At 35.3% G+C, this 16,424-nt stretch overlaps 1 protein-coding gene across 1 annotated transcript in view; it reads left to right on the top strand.

Annotated features, from left to right (window-relative positions):
* Positions 1-15,352, top strand: part of LOC123559560 (glutathione hydrolase 1 proenzyme-like) — a 31,328-nt gene extending 15,976 nt beyond the window's left edge. The window contains exons 8-12 of the mRNA XM_045351491.2: positions 887-1,026; positions 1,332-1,519; positions 2,009-2,249; positions 4,043-4,156; positions 5,641-15,352. Of these exons, the coding sequence (XP_045207426.2) occupies positions 887-1,026; positions 1,332-1,519; positions 2,009-2,249; positions 4,043-4,156; positions 5,641-5,787 (830 nt within the window). The 3' untranslated portion in view covers positions 5,788-15,352. The remainder of the gene's footprint in view (positions 1-886; positions 1,027-1,331; positions 1,520-2,008; positions 2,250-4,042; positions 4,157-5,640) is intronic.
* Positions 15,353-16,424: the final 1,072 nt, after the last annotated feature.

Here is a 16,424-nt window from a genome sequence, read left to right as displayed (position 1 = left end):
GCTGTCCAGCTGACATACGGAAGGTCTGTAGTTCTACCAAGGTACCTGCTGTCCAGCTGACATACGGAAGGTCTGTAGTTCTAACAAGGTACCTGCTGTCCAGCTGACATACGGAAGGTCTGTAGTTCTACCAAGGTACCTGCTGTCCAGCTGACATACGGAAGGTCTGTAGTTCTACCAAGGTTCCTGCTGTCCAGCTGACATACGGAAGGTCTGTAGTTCTTCCAAGGTACCTGCTGTCCAGCTGACATACGGAAGGTCTGTAGTTCTACCAAGGTACCTGCTGTCCAGCTGACATACGGAAGGTCTGTAGTTCTAACAAGGTACCTGCTGTCCAGCTGACATACGGAAGGTCTGTAGTTCTACCAAGGTACCTGCTGGGTCCTGAAATAATGCCTTAAGGAGCAACTGTGATCTTCCTTCATCTTCAGAAGCTGGCAAGCTGCCATAATTATGACAGAATTTTGTCTGTGCTTCTGTCTTTGCAATTTTATTCCATCAAAACAAAAACAACAACATCATTTTATAAGACTGTATCAGGACTGGCTGACTGTTTTCAGTATATAAAGTGGCTGGGTGAGGTGTTTACATATTACAGTCAGGCAGTGCTCTGTTATTGAGAACTGTACTTGCAGTAAAAAACACATGACATCTTATGAAATCTTGTTAAGCAATGTTATTTAAATCAAGAAGAATATGACAAAGAACAGACTAAAGAAGTGCTGCTACAATTTTCGGCCAGTTTTACCCAAAAGAAATAGATATTTAAACAGCATGTACAAGTTGATTGATACTGCTGTATCATTTACGGTATTATCATTATTATGTCTAATTGGCAGTGCACATTATTCCACTGTTGAATACAAAACAAATGTTATTCCTGTAGGTTACAATATAACAGAAGATGATATAAAGACTAAAGAAGGACAGATTCTTACCTATCACAGGATATTAGAAGCCTTCAAGTTTGCCTATGCTAAAAGAACAGATCTGGCTGATGCCCATTTCTGGCCAAATGTGACTAAGGTAGATTTTCTACTGTAGTTTTGTTTGTTGATGTCATTTTGCTTCCAAATATAATATAGTAAACCTTGCTAACTTTCTTCTAGTGTTTAAAATAAAATAGTACTCCACCAGTGTTTATGATCTAATGATATAACTCCGGGCACAATACTGTGAGAGGATGAGGTAACGTGTGTTACACAGGTCCTCGGACTATCTCTGTAAGACAACTCGTTTATAGTCAAGCACAAAAAGGAATTCACATTAATTATAGATTGCAAAGTTTCTTTTTATCAATTTGTTATAAGATTTTCTCTTCTATTTTATAGCTCATAGCAAATTTGACATCAAGAGCCTATGCGGATTCTATTCGAGCAATGATCTGGGACAATCAAACACACCCTTATGAGTATTATGGTCCAACTTATTATCAAGACAATAGAACAAGCACAGCTCATCTCTCTATAGTAGATCAATTTGGTAATGCTGTTTCCATAACAAGCACTGTAAACACAAGGTAAGGTTAATGGTGTCAAGGAGAATGTAGAGAGGGTAGCAGTATGAAGCCCAGTCAAGGTCCAGTAATGAAACAGACTTTATTTAGAACCATAACTGGAACCATCAGCCTGATTGAACTCAAAGCAACAATACAATAATATGGGACAAGTAGTCCAATAAATTGGTCTTGTCATAACAACATTGAGAAAGTTCTTTTTATTTGCAATGTCTCATTGCTAACTGTTGGACTACAAAACAAATAACTGTCTAAAAAATTGGTCAAACCATAGTGCAGAATGAATTGGATTTAGGGTTGAGTAAATCAAATTTCAACATATACATCCAGTACTGGAAAAAAAATTATTGACTAAAAAATTTAAATGTTTCAACTTTTTAGAAATACATTACTTCATTTTATGTTCAGTAGGTTTTTACTCTCATGGCAGGAAATTTGTATTGAGCAATCATTACCTGTATTTAGTGCTTTGTACTAATGGTATAATTTAAGGTTTGGTTCGAAGGTTTTTGGAGCAAAAACAGGCATTGTTTGGAATAATGAAATGGATGATTTTGCAACATCAGATAAACCCAACGATTTTGATTTATATCCTTCACCTGCTAACAAGATAAAGCCAGGAAAACGTCCTCTGTCCTCCATGTGTCCAGCAGTATTTGTGGATGAAGATGGAAAAGTTAGGCTGGTGGTTGGAGCTGCTGGAGGCTCCAAAATTACCACGGCAACTGCTTACGTAAGTTTTGGATAATTGAATAATTTCAGAGGTAGAAAAACTAAGAAAATTGTAATTGTGTAAGAGTTTTGTAATTTTCAGCTGAAGTTTTTTTATCCTTTGCTGATTTTACAGTATATTTCTTTATTTTTACTCCATCATTAGCTATTCAACATAGAGGTGATTAGTTAAAATTACTCTGTTATTGACATATATTCCAAACCTGGTCATGCAAAAGCTCCACTCCTGGTAACACAGAGGACATCTCCGATTTTAGAAAATTGAACTTTATTACTGTAAGAGAACAAATTATCAAAATTACTTTTTATTATGCAGTATCATTGTGTAAGGAAGCTTTTTTGATGACTGAAAAACTGGATATGAAATTACATAGCTTTGATTTAGAATAACTATTTGTATTTAAGTTAACAAATATAAATTCATAAACTGGTTTGTTAACTTTAAATTTCATCCATTTTTGAATCAATGTTTTTTATGTACCACTTTTAAGAAGCTGGGGTATATATTGCTTTGCTAGTGTTGGTTTCTTCAGTATGTCCGTTGGTATGTCTATCGGTAGAGGGAACTGTTTCTGCCCATTTACTTAGAACCACTTGACCAAGAACCTACAAACTTGGTAGCATGTTTGGGCTTTAAAAGTAGATGACCACTATTGTTTTGGGGGTCAGTAAGTCAAAGGTCAAGGTCTCTCACAGGGGCATGAATATTGAAAATGCTTTCCACCCAATTACTTGAGAACCATTCGTTCCAGAACCATCTAATTTTGAAGCATGATTGGACTTAACAAAGTAGATGACCCCTGTTGTGTTTGGGGTCAGTTGGTCAAATTTGAAAGTCACAGGAGCCTGAACCTTGAAAACAGTTTCCACCCAATAACTTGAGGACCACTTGACATTGAACCTTCAATCATTGTACTATGATTTGACTTATGAAGTAGATAACACCAATTGTTTTTGGGGTCAAAGGTCATGGTCACAGGGGCTTGAACCTTATAAACAATTTTCACTCGATAACTTGAAAACCACTATACCTGGAATCTACAAATTTGGGCTTATGAAGAAAATGACCCCAATTGTTTTTTGGAATCAGTAGATCAAAGGTCAAGGTCATAGGGACCTGAACATTGACACTATTCCTACACCGTAACTTGAGAATCCTTGACCAAGAACCTTCAAACTTGATAGCATGATTTTGCTTGATGAAGTAGCAGACCATTGTTGTTTTGGGGGTCAGCAAGTTAAAGATCAAGGTCCTAAAGGCCTGTTAGAACCTTGAAAGCTGTTTCCATTTTGACTTGAGAACTATTAGACCCAGTATCTTCAAACTTGATAGGATGATTAGGCTTATAAAGTTGATGACCCCTTTTGTTTTGGGGATAAGAAGGTCAAAGGTCAAAGTCATAGCGATCACAGGACTGATAATGGGACAACCCATCATGTGGGGGCATATGTGTTTTACAAACAGCTCTTGTGAATAATTTGATATTGACTTCAATGTGATTGGATTATTATATAACTTTCAGGATATTATAGTTTCATAAAAAAGGTAAAACTTCTAACAAATTTATGTTTTAAAATGATAATTTGCCTGATTTTTACTGTGAAAAAAATGAAAACAAGAACTGACATTAATAAAGATATTTCAAAACTTCAGTAAGATCCTTCTGCTATCTTGGGATACCTTTAGAACAATTATAGTTTGTCTTGATCTTGCAAAAAATAAAGCCATAATGAAATTAAAAAAAACATATTAAGTGGATCAAACAGTAGGCAATATTATTTTATGTTATCTAGGTGGCAGCCAGGACTCTATGGTTTGGAGAGAATATAGAACAAGCAATAGATGCCTTACGTCTCCATCATCAACTATTGCCACCTGAGTTCACATATGAGACTGGATTTGATATGGTAATTTATATATCATTTTGGTTTATAACCCTATCTGATGAACTAACGGATTCTGCTTTCATTTTGCTTGGTTGCATTCTATGCTTTACAGAGTCTTACAGAATTTATTAGCTATCTCAACAGTGTGTCTTTAAGTGCATGTTCTTACACTCGTCCTTATATTTTTCTGGTCCTTAGGGATCTTTCAGTCCTTTCAATGAATATGCTAGGGAGCAAGAAATGTGTGACACATTAAGTTCTTAGCATCCAACAGGATCTTATAGATTTTTTGATTGACATTTGTTTCTACTGAATTTGAATTTTTCATTGAAGATATATTAACTGCCATATACATCTAACAAAACAAATGTCAGTCAGAGCTAACTGCCCATAAATGATGTAAACTGCATGTATTGTACGGCATGTTCTAACTGCATGTATTATACCAGGTCACTGCAAATGTGTTAACTACATGTATTCTACCAGGTGTGTGAACTGCATGTATTATACCAGGTGTGTTAACTACATGTATTCTACCAGGTGTGTGAACTGCATGTATTATACCAGGTGTGTTAACTGCATGTATTATACCAGGTGTGTGAACTGCATGTATTATACCAGGTGTGTGAACTGCATGTATTATACCAGGTGTGTTAACTACATGTATTATACCAGGTGTGTGAACTGCATGTATTATACCAGGTGTGTTAACTGCATGTATTATATCAGGTGTGTGAACTGCATGTATTATACCAGGTGTGTTAACTACATGTATTATACCAGGTGTGTGAACTGCATGTATTATACCAGGTGTGTTAACTGCATGTATTATACCAGGTGTGTTAACTACATGTATTATACCAGGTGTGGGAACTGCATGTATTATACCAGGTGTGTTAACTACATGTTTTATACCAGGAGATTGAACTACATGTATTATACCAGGTGTGTTGACTACATGTTTTATACCAGGTGTGTTAACTACATGTATTATACCAGGTGTATGCATGTATTATACCAGGTATGTGTAAACTACATGTATTATACCAGGAGAGTAAACTACATGTATTATACCAGGTGTGTTAACTACTTGTATTATACCAGGTGCGTTAACTACATATACCAGGTGTGTTAACTACATTTTATTATACCAGCTGTGTTGACTACATGTATTATACCAGGTGTGTTAACTACATGTATTATACCAAGTGTGTTAAATACATGTATTATACCAGCTGTGTTAACTATATGTATTATACAGGGTGTTAACTACATGTATTATACTATTGGGTTAACATACTATATTTTACCAGGTTAGTTTCATTTATTATACCTAATTAACTGCACGTTTTACACTAATGTTATTATACGTGGTGTGTTAAATGCATGAATTATACCTATACCATGTTAATATCCGGTGTTTCACCAGGTTAACTGCATGTGTTATGCCATAAGTGTAAATTACATGTATTATACCAAGTGTTATTTTTTATATTCTATTTCAGGATATTGTGGAGGGGCTAAAGGCCAAAGGTCACACAGCCAAAGAGGTAGAAACTGGGAAATCAATTGTTCAGGGTGTAACAAGAGAAGGAGATTTCCTGTATGCAAACAGCGACTATCGCAAAGGTGGTTTAACTGCAGGATTTTGAAGATTCTAGTCATACTGTATAAATTGCTCACTCTTTTCCATGTGTGTTTAATACAGAAATTTATTACTAACAATGGCCACATATTTAAGTATTTTGGTATTCAAACAGATTTCTTTATGAACTACAAGTTTTACAAGGATTTTGTGTACTTAGTTTCCTTGATTGGAAAGAAAGGTCTGCCGTGGTTCCCTGATTGAACCTCTGGCACATTTCACCAATATTTTTAGTTTGGTTACATTACAGATAAAAAGTTTCAGCCAGTCAGGGACGTTGTGTTTCAAAACTTCACAAACCAATCGAAATGGCCGTGAAAAGTGTCCTTTCCGATACCAAAGTTGAACATGAGGAATATTGTTATATCTTGAGGTAATTTTCTAAACTTATGATTAGAGGAATAAACCTTTATTACCGATAATTGCAGTCATGCAATATCATCTTTACTCATTGTTAGCAAGTACTTTGCTTAGATGTTGTTGAAGTTTCGAATTTGGTAAGCTGAATAATGGCAAACTTTGATTGGCTGAATACATTCCAGTTAGTAATTATGAGTTAGCTTGCTCACCAAATAAAATGAAATAAATCAGATGTTCGTCTCGGGACTTTGACAAACCTCTGATAGATGACAATGTATATCATTTTGAGCTGTGATTTTTATTTACATGTACATTATTTTATTACATAAGGCGATTATTATAGTGATATGAAATCTGAAATGGATTTTACTTATGTTTTGTTTGGTGTCAATTAATTTTTATTTATGATTTTGTACTTACCTGTTGTTTTCTGTTCTTGGTTCTTAATTATTATATTGCTTGAAGTCGAATATTGCTTTTTTTTCTGGATCTTGATTTAATATATTCTGTTGTTTAGAAGGTTAATATTGTATTTTTAGCTCACCTGAGCACAAAGTGCTCAAGGTGAGGTATTGTGATCACCCTGTGTCCGTCGTCCGTGCGTGCGTCAAGTCGTCAACATTTGTGTTTAACAGACATCTCCTCCAAAACCACTGAATGGATTTTGATGAAACTTGGCGATGATGTTCCTTAGATAGTCCTCTACCAAAGTTATTCAAACGGTTCCGCTTGGTTGCACATAGGGGCTGCCAGAGCTAAAAGTAGAAAAAACTTCAAATGACATCTCCTCCTAAACCGATGGTCCGAATTTGAAATAATTTCACACAAATGGTCCTTATGTCTCCCTCTACCAAGATTATTCAAATTATGCCAAATCGTCAAAAAACATGGCTGCTAAAGGGCATGGTCACTTTTCCCTATATGTATATAGTGGAAACTTTAAAAATTCTTGTATGAAACTGCACGATTTTAGAATAATTTTACACAAATGGTCTTTGTGTGACCCTCTACCAAGATTGTTCAAATTATACCGATTCGTCAAAAAACATGGCCGCCAGAGGGCGTGGTCATTCTTCCTTATATGTATATAGTGGAAACTGCTTGCCTGATTTTAGAATAATTTTACACAAATGGTCCTTGTATGATCATCTACCAAGATTGTCCAAATTATTTTTGATTCGTCAAAAAACATGGCCGCCAGATATGGAAGGGAATCTCCGCCAGGACATGCATGCTGCTAAATGACATTGCTATGTTATTTACTTACATATGCGTTCTGCAACATTGCAACTCCGTTTTAGGGAATTTCCGCCAGGACATGCATGCTGCTAAATGACAAATGCATGTTGCTTTGTGTTATTCCTTCTAAACTAAATGCAACATCCATGCGTCTTTGTGTTACCTTCCATCCGTTAGTGGCACATACCTTGCATCTTTCGTCACTGCATGTATGTAAAACGCATATTCTTGCGTGTAAATGGCAAATGCATCCATTCTGTGGCATATTAAAATGTTTATGTGAACAAGTTCTAAGTGTAATGTTTTTTACGTTTTACTTTCTGAAATAATCGTTCCTCCATTATAACACATGTATGTTAACATTTAGTTGTTGTCCGTTGTTTTTTGTTTTTGATATATAGGTCCCTGTTGTAGACCTTTTCTATGTAGGTCCCTACTTTAAATTCATGGATTCTTAGTATTGCAATGATTGAAATTTATGCAAGGCGAAAACAGTGCTAAGTGAGCACTAAGCAGCACGAAGTTAATCAAATGCGACTTTAACATTTGTAATATGAAATTCGTAGAAAGCTGGGAACCAGAATTTCCGGCAGTTTCCGTAAAATCAGTGAACCATGAATGGTGTTTTAGTAAAAAAAGTACTCATAATTTCCAGCTGTCCAGGGACGTAATTTCCACCGAAAACAACACAAGTAAACACGGGTAAGTTTAGACCCTCCCACCATTTAACCCACAGGAACTACCGAACACGTGAATTTGCTGTCGAGAGTGGTTTCCCGTGTATACTAATTTGCGCTATAATTTTTACTTCTTGTTGGTTCCCTGTAATGTTGTAATGCACTACCGTGCTTAAATTTTTGTTATACTGCAAGTTTAAATATTTATTAAAGCCATGTGTTTTAGTATATTATTTTTGCCGGGAAACTGTAATATACATGTAAACAAGAACCAAGTGGTTGCAAACATCACTAATGTTAAATCCAAAAAGCAGTAACAATCAGGTTATGAAAATTTCGGAATATTCACAAGTCACAACGTTGTTAATAGCTCGTTACATTCAGTAGCAACAACGTCAAATAGATAAAGAAAACATAGAATACAGTTAGTAATAGGATGAGTATACATTTCAATATTGCAGTAAGCAAACAAAAAGGTTGAACGCACTTGTCAGTTACACGCAAGAATAACCGCTATTCATGAAAGGATTGTTTTCTTAGCATTAAAGATGAATTTCTTGTAAGGCAAATGTAAGAAACTAAAATGCAGTTGCAATGTTGCAGAACGCATATGTAAGTAAATAACATAGCAATGTCATTTAGCAGCATGCATGTCCTGGCGGAGATTCCCTTCCATAGCCAGAGGGCGTGGTCACTTTTCCCTATATGTACATGTATATAGTGGAAATTTTAAAAATCTTCTTGTGTGAAACTGTTGGCCCAATTTTAGAATTATTTTAAACAAATGGTCCTTATGTGACCCTCTACCAAGATTGTTCAAATTATTCTGATTCGTCAAAAAACATGGCCGCCAGAAGGGGTGGTCACTTTTCCCTGTATGTATATAGTGGAAACTTTAAAAATCTTTTTTTGTGTGAAACTGCTGGCCCGATTTTAAAATAATTTTACACAAACAGTCCTTGTGTGACCCTCTACCAAGATTGTTCAAATTATTCCGATTCGTCAAAAAACTGCCAGGAGGCGTGGTTACTTTTCTTCTCTGAATCAATAATAGCTAGAGGCTTGATATTTGGAGTGTGATATATCAGATTTGTAATGTCTACCATAATTGTTCATATTATTGCCCTAGGTTCATAAGTGTGTGTGACATGTATATAATATAGGCTAACATAGAAGAAACCTAACTCTGTACTTATACAAACACACTTGAAGCTTTGTACACAGGTGAGCGCTTTATGGTCAATGATCCTCCTGTTTCTAGATTATGAATTGTTATATTCTAGATCCTTATTGCTTTCCTGTTTATTATGGAAAGTAATGAAGTGTGTGATATGTTGTTCTTGAATGTTGTTATATTTAACTTTACCTGTATAAACAGAAAAAAATCTTGCAAAAACAAAATGCATGGTTTTAATATGTTAATATAATTATACAACTTAGCAAATCTACTTATACTAGCACATAATGCACATTCCATTTATCCAAGGATAATATCATATCAGTGATCAGTTTAATGTTGGTGCCTTTAATATTAGTTCTATGTTATTTTTTGGGTAGTTACACAAGAAAAATCATCCCAGCATGATTTGAAAATTCTATAAATTTACTGTTAGAAGTACTCTTTTTTTTCTGCTGCAGAAGAACAAAATGGAAGTTTTACAGTGCTGGATTATTTTTGTTTGAATGTGGATAATTATATTGGGTAAAATTTGTATATTTATATAGTTGTTATGATGCTTTCCATAAAATTGACATGTGATAAGTTTTATACATTCCAGAAAAAGTTTATCATTTTATTTACTAGATACTTACATACTGTGAACATTTTCTGATATTGTATGGCTGTGACAGTCTACAAACTTTAATACCAATGAAAAATGAAATCCCAAATTTATTATGCCCCCCTTCGAAGAAGGTGGGGTATATTGTTTTGCAGATGTCGGTCTGTCGGTCGGTCGGTCGGTCGGTTTGGGCCTAGGATCATGAAAGTTGATAGGGAGGTTGATCATCACCAGCAGATGACCCCTATTGATTTTGAGGTCTGTATGTCAAAGGTCAAGGTCACAGTGACCCTGAATAGTAAAACGGTTTCCGGATAATAACTCAAGAACGCTTGGGCCTAGGATCATGAAAGTTGATAGTGAGGTTGGTCATGACCAGCAGATGACCCCTATTGATTTTGAGGTCTGTATATCAAAGGTCAAGGTCACAGTGACCCTGAATAGTAAAACGGTTTCCGGATAATAACTCAAGAACGCTTGGGCCTAGGATCATGAAAGTTGATAGGGAGGTTGGTCATGACCAGCAGATGACCCCTATTGATTTTGAGGTCAATATGTTAAAGGTCAAGGTCACAGTGACCCTGAACAGTTAAACTGTTTCCGGATGATAACTCAAGAACGCATAGGCCTAGGGTCACAAAAGTTGATAGGGAGGTTGGTCATGACCAGCAGATGACCCCTATTGATTTTGAGGTCAGTATGTCAAAGGTCAAGGTCACATTGACCAGGAACAGTAAAATGGTTTCCGGGCAGTAACTCAAGAACGCTTGGGCACAGTGTCAGGAAAATTGATAGTTAGGTTGATCATGCTCAGCAGATGACCCCTATTGATTTTGAGGTCATTAGGTCAAAGGTCAAGGTCACATTGGCCAGGAACAGTTAAAACGGTTTCTGATCTTCTTGTCTAAAACCACAGAGCCTAGGGCTTTGATATTTAGTATGAAGCATCATCTAGGGGTCCTCTACCAAGATGATTCAAATTATTGCCCTGGGATCTAATATGGCCCCGCCCCGGGTGTCATATGGTTTATATAGACTTGTATAGGGAAAAACTTTGAAAAACCTCTTGTCCAAAACCACAGGGCCTAGGGCTTTGATATTTTGTATGTGACATCATCTAGTGGGCTTCTACTAAGATTATTCAAATTATCCCCCTAGGGTCAAATATGGCCCTGCCTCGGGGGTCACATGGTTTACATAGACTTATATAGGGAAAAACTTTGAAAATCTTCTTGTTCAAACCACAAAAACTAGGGCTTTGATATTTGTAATGTAGCATCATCTAGTGATTCTTTACCACGTTTGTCAAATTATCCCCCTAGGGTCAAATATGGCCCCGCCCTGGGGGTCACATGGTTCATATAGACTTATATAGGGAAAAGCTTTTAAAATCTTCTTGTCAATGACCTACAACATATAAATTTTGACCACATGTATGGTTTTGAGTGGCAAGATGAACCTTGACATGAGTTGACCTTGACCTTGACCTAGTGACCTAGTTTCACATTTCTCAAGCTACAGCCTTCAAATTTGGACCACATGCATAGTTTTGTGTACCAAAAACAATTTTGACCTTGAAATTGACCTAGTGACCTACTTTCACATTTTTGAAGGTACAGGCTTCAAATTTTGACCACATGCATAGTTTTGTGTACCGAAATGAACTTTGATCTTGAGATTGACCTAGTGACCTACTTTCAAATTTCTGATTGTACAGACTTCAGATTTGGACCGCATGCATATTTTTGTATTCTGAATTGAAATTTGACATTGATTTTTACCTACTACTTACTTTCACATTTCTCAAGCTACAGCCTCCAAATATGAAGCACATGCATATTTCTGTCTACCGAAATGAACTTTGACCTTGATATTGATCTAGTGACCTACTTTCACATTTGTCAAGCCACAGCTTTCAAATTTGGACCACATACACATTATTTTGTACCGAAATGAAATTTGACATTGATTTTGACCTTGAGCTAGTCTTGAAATTTCGAACATTAAAAAATGGCTCAGTGGATGGCACCAAGATCACTTTGTAATTTCTTGTTAGGTTAAAGGTCAAGGTCAGATTAAACCAGAATGGTAGAACTTTTGTTTACAGTGAGCATATAATTTCTGTTCCTTGTGCAATTACTAAATGCATCAAGGGGGGCATTTCGTGTTCGACGAGCTCTTGTTTAAAAGTTGAAAACCATGAAATTCATTGAATATTTGAAATCTATGAATTTATAGATTACTTGAATCTCCACCAGAAGCCTGGTTTTGTTTAAAAATACAATTTTTTTGCCAGCTTATTTAATTTTCCAGTGTTATCAGGTGATTTTATATTTACTGTTACTTTATTACATACTATGTCATATATTTTGTATGTTTTTTATACTTGAGATCAGTTTAATTAAGAAATAATTTATAGCAAAAGCGTGCTTTAACACTATGCACGATGGGCGGTACGTCGGGCATAATAATTGCATGAGGGCTCAGCCCAAGTGAAATTATTTGTATGACGTATTACCGCCTGAGTGTATAAATAAATTGTGTTCAAACACTCATTTGCTATAAATTATTTCGATTCTAATGTGTCCTTAAACTAAAACAGTAGATAAAATATAGAAGCGCTGTTTTTTGGTCGCAACAAAAACTTTGACGTCACTGCATGTTAACGTGACAACATTCTAGCGCAAGAGTGTTTTAACAGAGACAAGCATATTAGAACGTTGAATAAATGTTTAGCTCTAATCGTTATTGCCCAGTGGCAATGGGAAACATGAAACCATTTAGATCTTGTGCTTGGCATTTAATACTACAAGAATTAATTTATTTGTTGTATAAATATAGATTTGATGGTATTTTAATGATAGTTTCACAAACATTTTGCAAATTAAAAATGAGGTCATAGCAAATTGAAAATATGTTCATAAATCAAGATATATTTGTAAAACACACATATCCCGCATGAGATCACTAAGACCTTTGTTCAACTGACTGCAAAAACAATAGGGGCTGAATTTGGACCAAAATCATAATTGACACTTGAAAAATTAAAGAAATATTTTTTGAAATTGTCAGACTAAACACAAGTGTAGTTTTTATTTGCCGATTCCTGCTGGTTTCTAACTAGGTAAAGGTAAAGATTTTGTAAATTGTAGTTTACGAAGAAATTTGAAGAATGCACCTGTAAAAAGTGAGGGACAAAATGAAAAGGATTTGATTTTTAAGAGAAATGAAGTGACTTGAGCATTCCCATTCTATCCGGAAATATTGATCCCTACTGAGTGGAGAGTAAGATCAAAAAGTACTTCCTCTGTGTCTTATATTTGTAATATTTTCGGTCTCTGGATCACCATGTATGATCTCAATGATTTGATATCGTACTTTTCTGTACATTTAATGTGTAGTCTTCAATGCTGCGAGACTACGTATTTACTTACTAGGATCTTTATTGCTTCTTTGTAAAAGAGACATTAGTATATTGGATATGTCTAAGGTTATCCTCATCTTTGGAGTTGTTTCATTCACTCTGTTCTGCGGCACTATATTATTAGTGCCTGCAGTAACTATCGTGCTGGCAGAGCTATAGATCAAAGGTAAAGGTTACTATTGAAGGTCAATTGTTTCCGCCCAATAACTTTTAAATGCATAAATGGATTATCTTAGTGGTACACACAATCGTTCCCTGTGATCAGACAATTTGTCAATACCGGTACTTGATCTATGCTTGTCAGTTAAAGGTCAAGTTCACTGTTAAAGGTCAAGTGAAAATTTATTTCTGGCCATTTTATTGCATGAAGGATTTTTTATTACTACACAAAAATGTTTCCCATGATCAGACTTTGTTGTGCACATGGCCCATGGTTGTCAGTCAGAGGTCAAGGTCACTGTTGAAGGTCAAATAAAAAAAACTTTCTGCTGCATAAAAGTTTTATAAGCATTGATGGATTATCTTAATAATGCACACAAATGTTCCCCAGGATGAGACAATGTGTCCGGTACATGATCTATGCTTGTAGGTTAAGGTCACTATTGAAATTTATGTCAAAATAGCTTTTGTTTCTTAGCTCCTAAATGCCTTGAAGCATTTTTAATCATAACACTGTTGCCAACAACCACAAGGGACGAACACTAACAAAGTTTAATACCAGTATGGGGACTTCTGTATTGCCACTGCAATACTCGATCACTTGTTAGCTGAGGTGAGCATGACTTTGACTTCTGATTTTGAATTGATAACAGTCATCTGTTCCGGTCCATCCAACATGCTTACAAAGTTCTTACAGTGTTCTTCAGTTATAGGTGGAAACTAATTTCCAGACCAAGGTCAAGATTACCTTGACCTTGCCAGTAACCATATCAAAAGATTTTCTAATAACTTTTAGCAAATGATTACCATAACATGATGTAAAAATGTTGCCTCTTGGCCAAGATAACATGTTGAGATGAGATAAGCAGTATTTTGTGTCTGCTCTTAATCTTCTCCACCTATATCTTCATTGTAACAGTCGCCAAGGTCAAAGTTGTATGGAGCAATCCAAGATCAGTCATTATTTCTATTTCACGCCATATCTTTTTCTTTTCATTATTGTCAGTTCATTGTGAAGGACATACAGTGAAGTTACAGGTCAAGTAGATAGTATTAAATGTCCACTCCTTGGCTTTATTTTCTTTGAAGGATTTTTAAATGACTTGGCACAAGTGTTTGCACATGCAAAACATGTTGTTCAGTATTTTCAGTGCAAGGTTATATGATAAGGGCAAAGGTCTGGTAGGCAGTATTTTGTTTTCTACTCCATTAAGGATTTTCAAATAAATTGACACAAATAGATATTTACCATTCACTGAAAAACACAGATCATTTATATGCTGGGACATTCGTTTTTGGTTGCGGGTTTATCCCGCTACCAAAGTTAAGTGTATTTCTGACAATCATGTAGTATCTTAATTTGATTCCAAATCACATCCAAAGGATGTTCATGTGCTACACAAAGTAGTCCCATTTCATGAACAATGCGGATGAATTATCAATGATCAAGTAGTTCTTATTCATCCTCTATCCATTCACACTGGCCATTTAGATTATATAAGATCTATCAATGATTAGGTATTCCAGCCCATGGTTACATCACTGACTTGCAGCTGTTCATGTAAGGTCAGGCAGAGTTTATCTTAGATATGAGGCACATTAGTATTTGTTTCTTATACATGTATATTTATAGATTTGCATTTAAAATGAAAATAACTCTAGCAAAACCCGCAACCACCAGACATCTCAAGGCTTTGATTTAATAAAGGATTTTCCTACATTTCTTCCTCTTGCTAACATACACTTCTTGAATTTTTGGGTTTATTCATGTAGTTATAGACTCGTGTGGTTATAGACACTGATATTTCTTTTGATGATACTCTTAAAAACATATGGGTAAATACTTTTGTACGACTACATTTAACAGTTTTTGTTGTTGTTGAAATATCTGTAGATGTGCAATATATTCTAGTAAATAAATTCTTAATTCAATTGATTTTGCTTTTCTTTTATACAATTTCATATTAACCATAGAAAAAACAAGTGTTGTGCTAATTTGCCTTTACTGCAGATCCACTGTTTATAAATATTTTGTACTGTTATACATGAAATAACTTGGAAAATAAGTACTTATATATATAGGGAGATAAAATCAAAACTTTATTACTTGATTTCTCTTAAATAACTTGAAAACATTTCAGTCTTGATAGGGTAATATCTTGTCAAAAAGAGGATACTGCTTTTGGGCAGGTAGATAAAAGGTTACAGTGAATGTTTACACCTATGGCTGTCTTACTACTATAGACTTTGTCAAGATCACAGTAGTTACTCTGGTCATTACAAAATTTTATAAAACAAGAGGATCATGATGTCCAGAGAACACTTACCTGGTCTTGTTCTTACCCCAGATAAATTAATGTCAGGTAGATCTTTATCAACCAAGTGACCCAGTTATTTTATCCTAGATTTTAAGCAGACAAGTATTCTGGACAATCTCATAAAGATCAAGTAGAAAATGTGGCATTTTATGTATTAATAAGGTGTTCCTATGATTTAACCTAGTGACCTAGCTTTAGCATTAGGTAATCCAGTTTCACACTTGACCATATCATATAAACAAATATTCTGACAAAGTTTTATGAACAAGGAGAAATGTGGCCCTTTAGACTGCTAATGTTTTTCTAGGACTGAAACTTGTGACATACTTTTTGATCAAAGGTAACCCACTTTTGCACTTTGCCTAGATTTATAAGAGACAAACATTCCGACGAAGTTTTATGAAGATAAAGTAGAAATTGTGGCCTCAAGATTGTTAACCATATTTTTCTATGATTGCATTGTGGCTAAGTTAGAAGACCTCAAACAAACCAGTTTCTAACTTGACTTAGATGTCATGGAGAAAACATTCTGAGGAAGATTTATGAAGATCAAACGAAAAATGTGGCATCTAGAGTATTAACTACGTTTTTCTATGATTTGACCTAGACTTAGTTTTTGGCTTCAGATAACCCAGTTCTGAAATGGACCTAAATTTCATAGGGACAAGGCAGTCTGAAAGACAGCT

Source organism: Mercenaria mercenaria, chromosome 10 (genome assembly GCF_021730395.1).
Source record: "Mercenaria mercenaria strain notata chromosome 10, MADL_Memer_1, whole genome shotgun sequence".
Taxonomy (NCBI): domain Eukaryota; kingdom Metazoa; phylum Mollusca; class Bivalvia; order Venerida; family Veneridae; genus Mercenaria; species Mercenaria mercenaria.
This window is presented reverse-complemented; position numbering and strand designations above follow the sequence as displayed.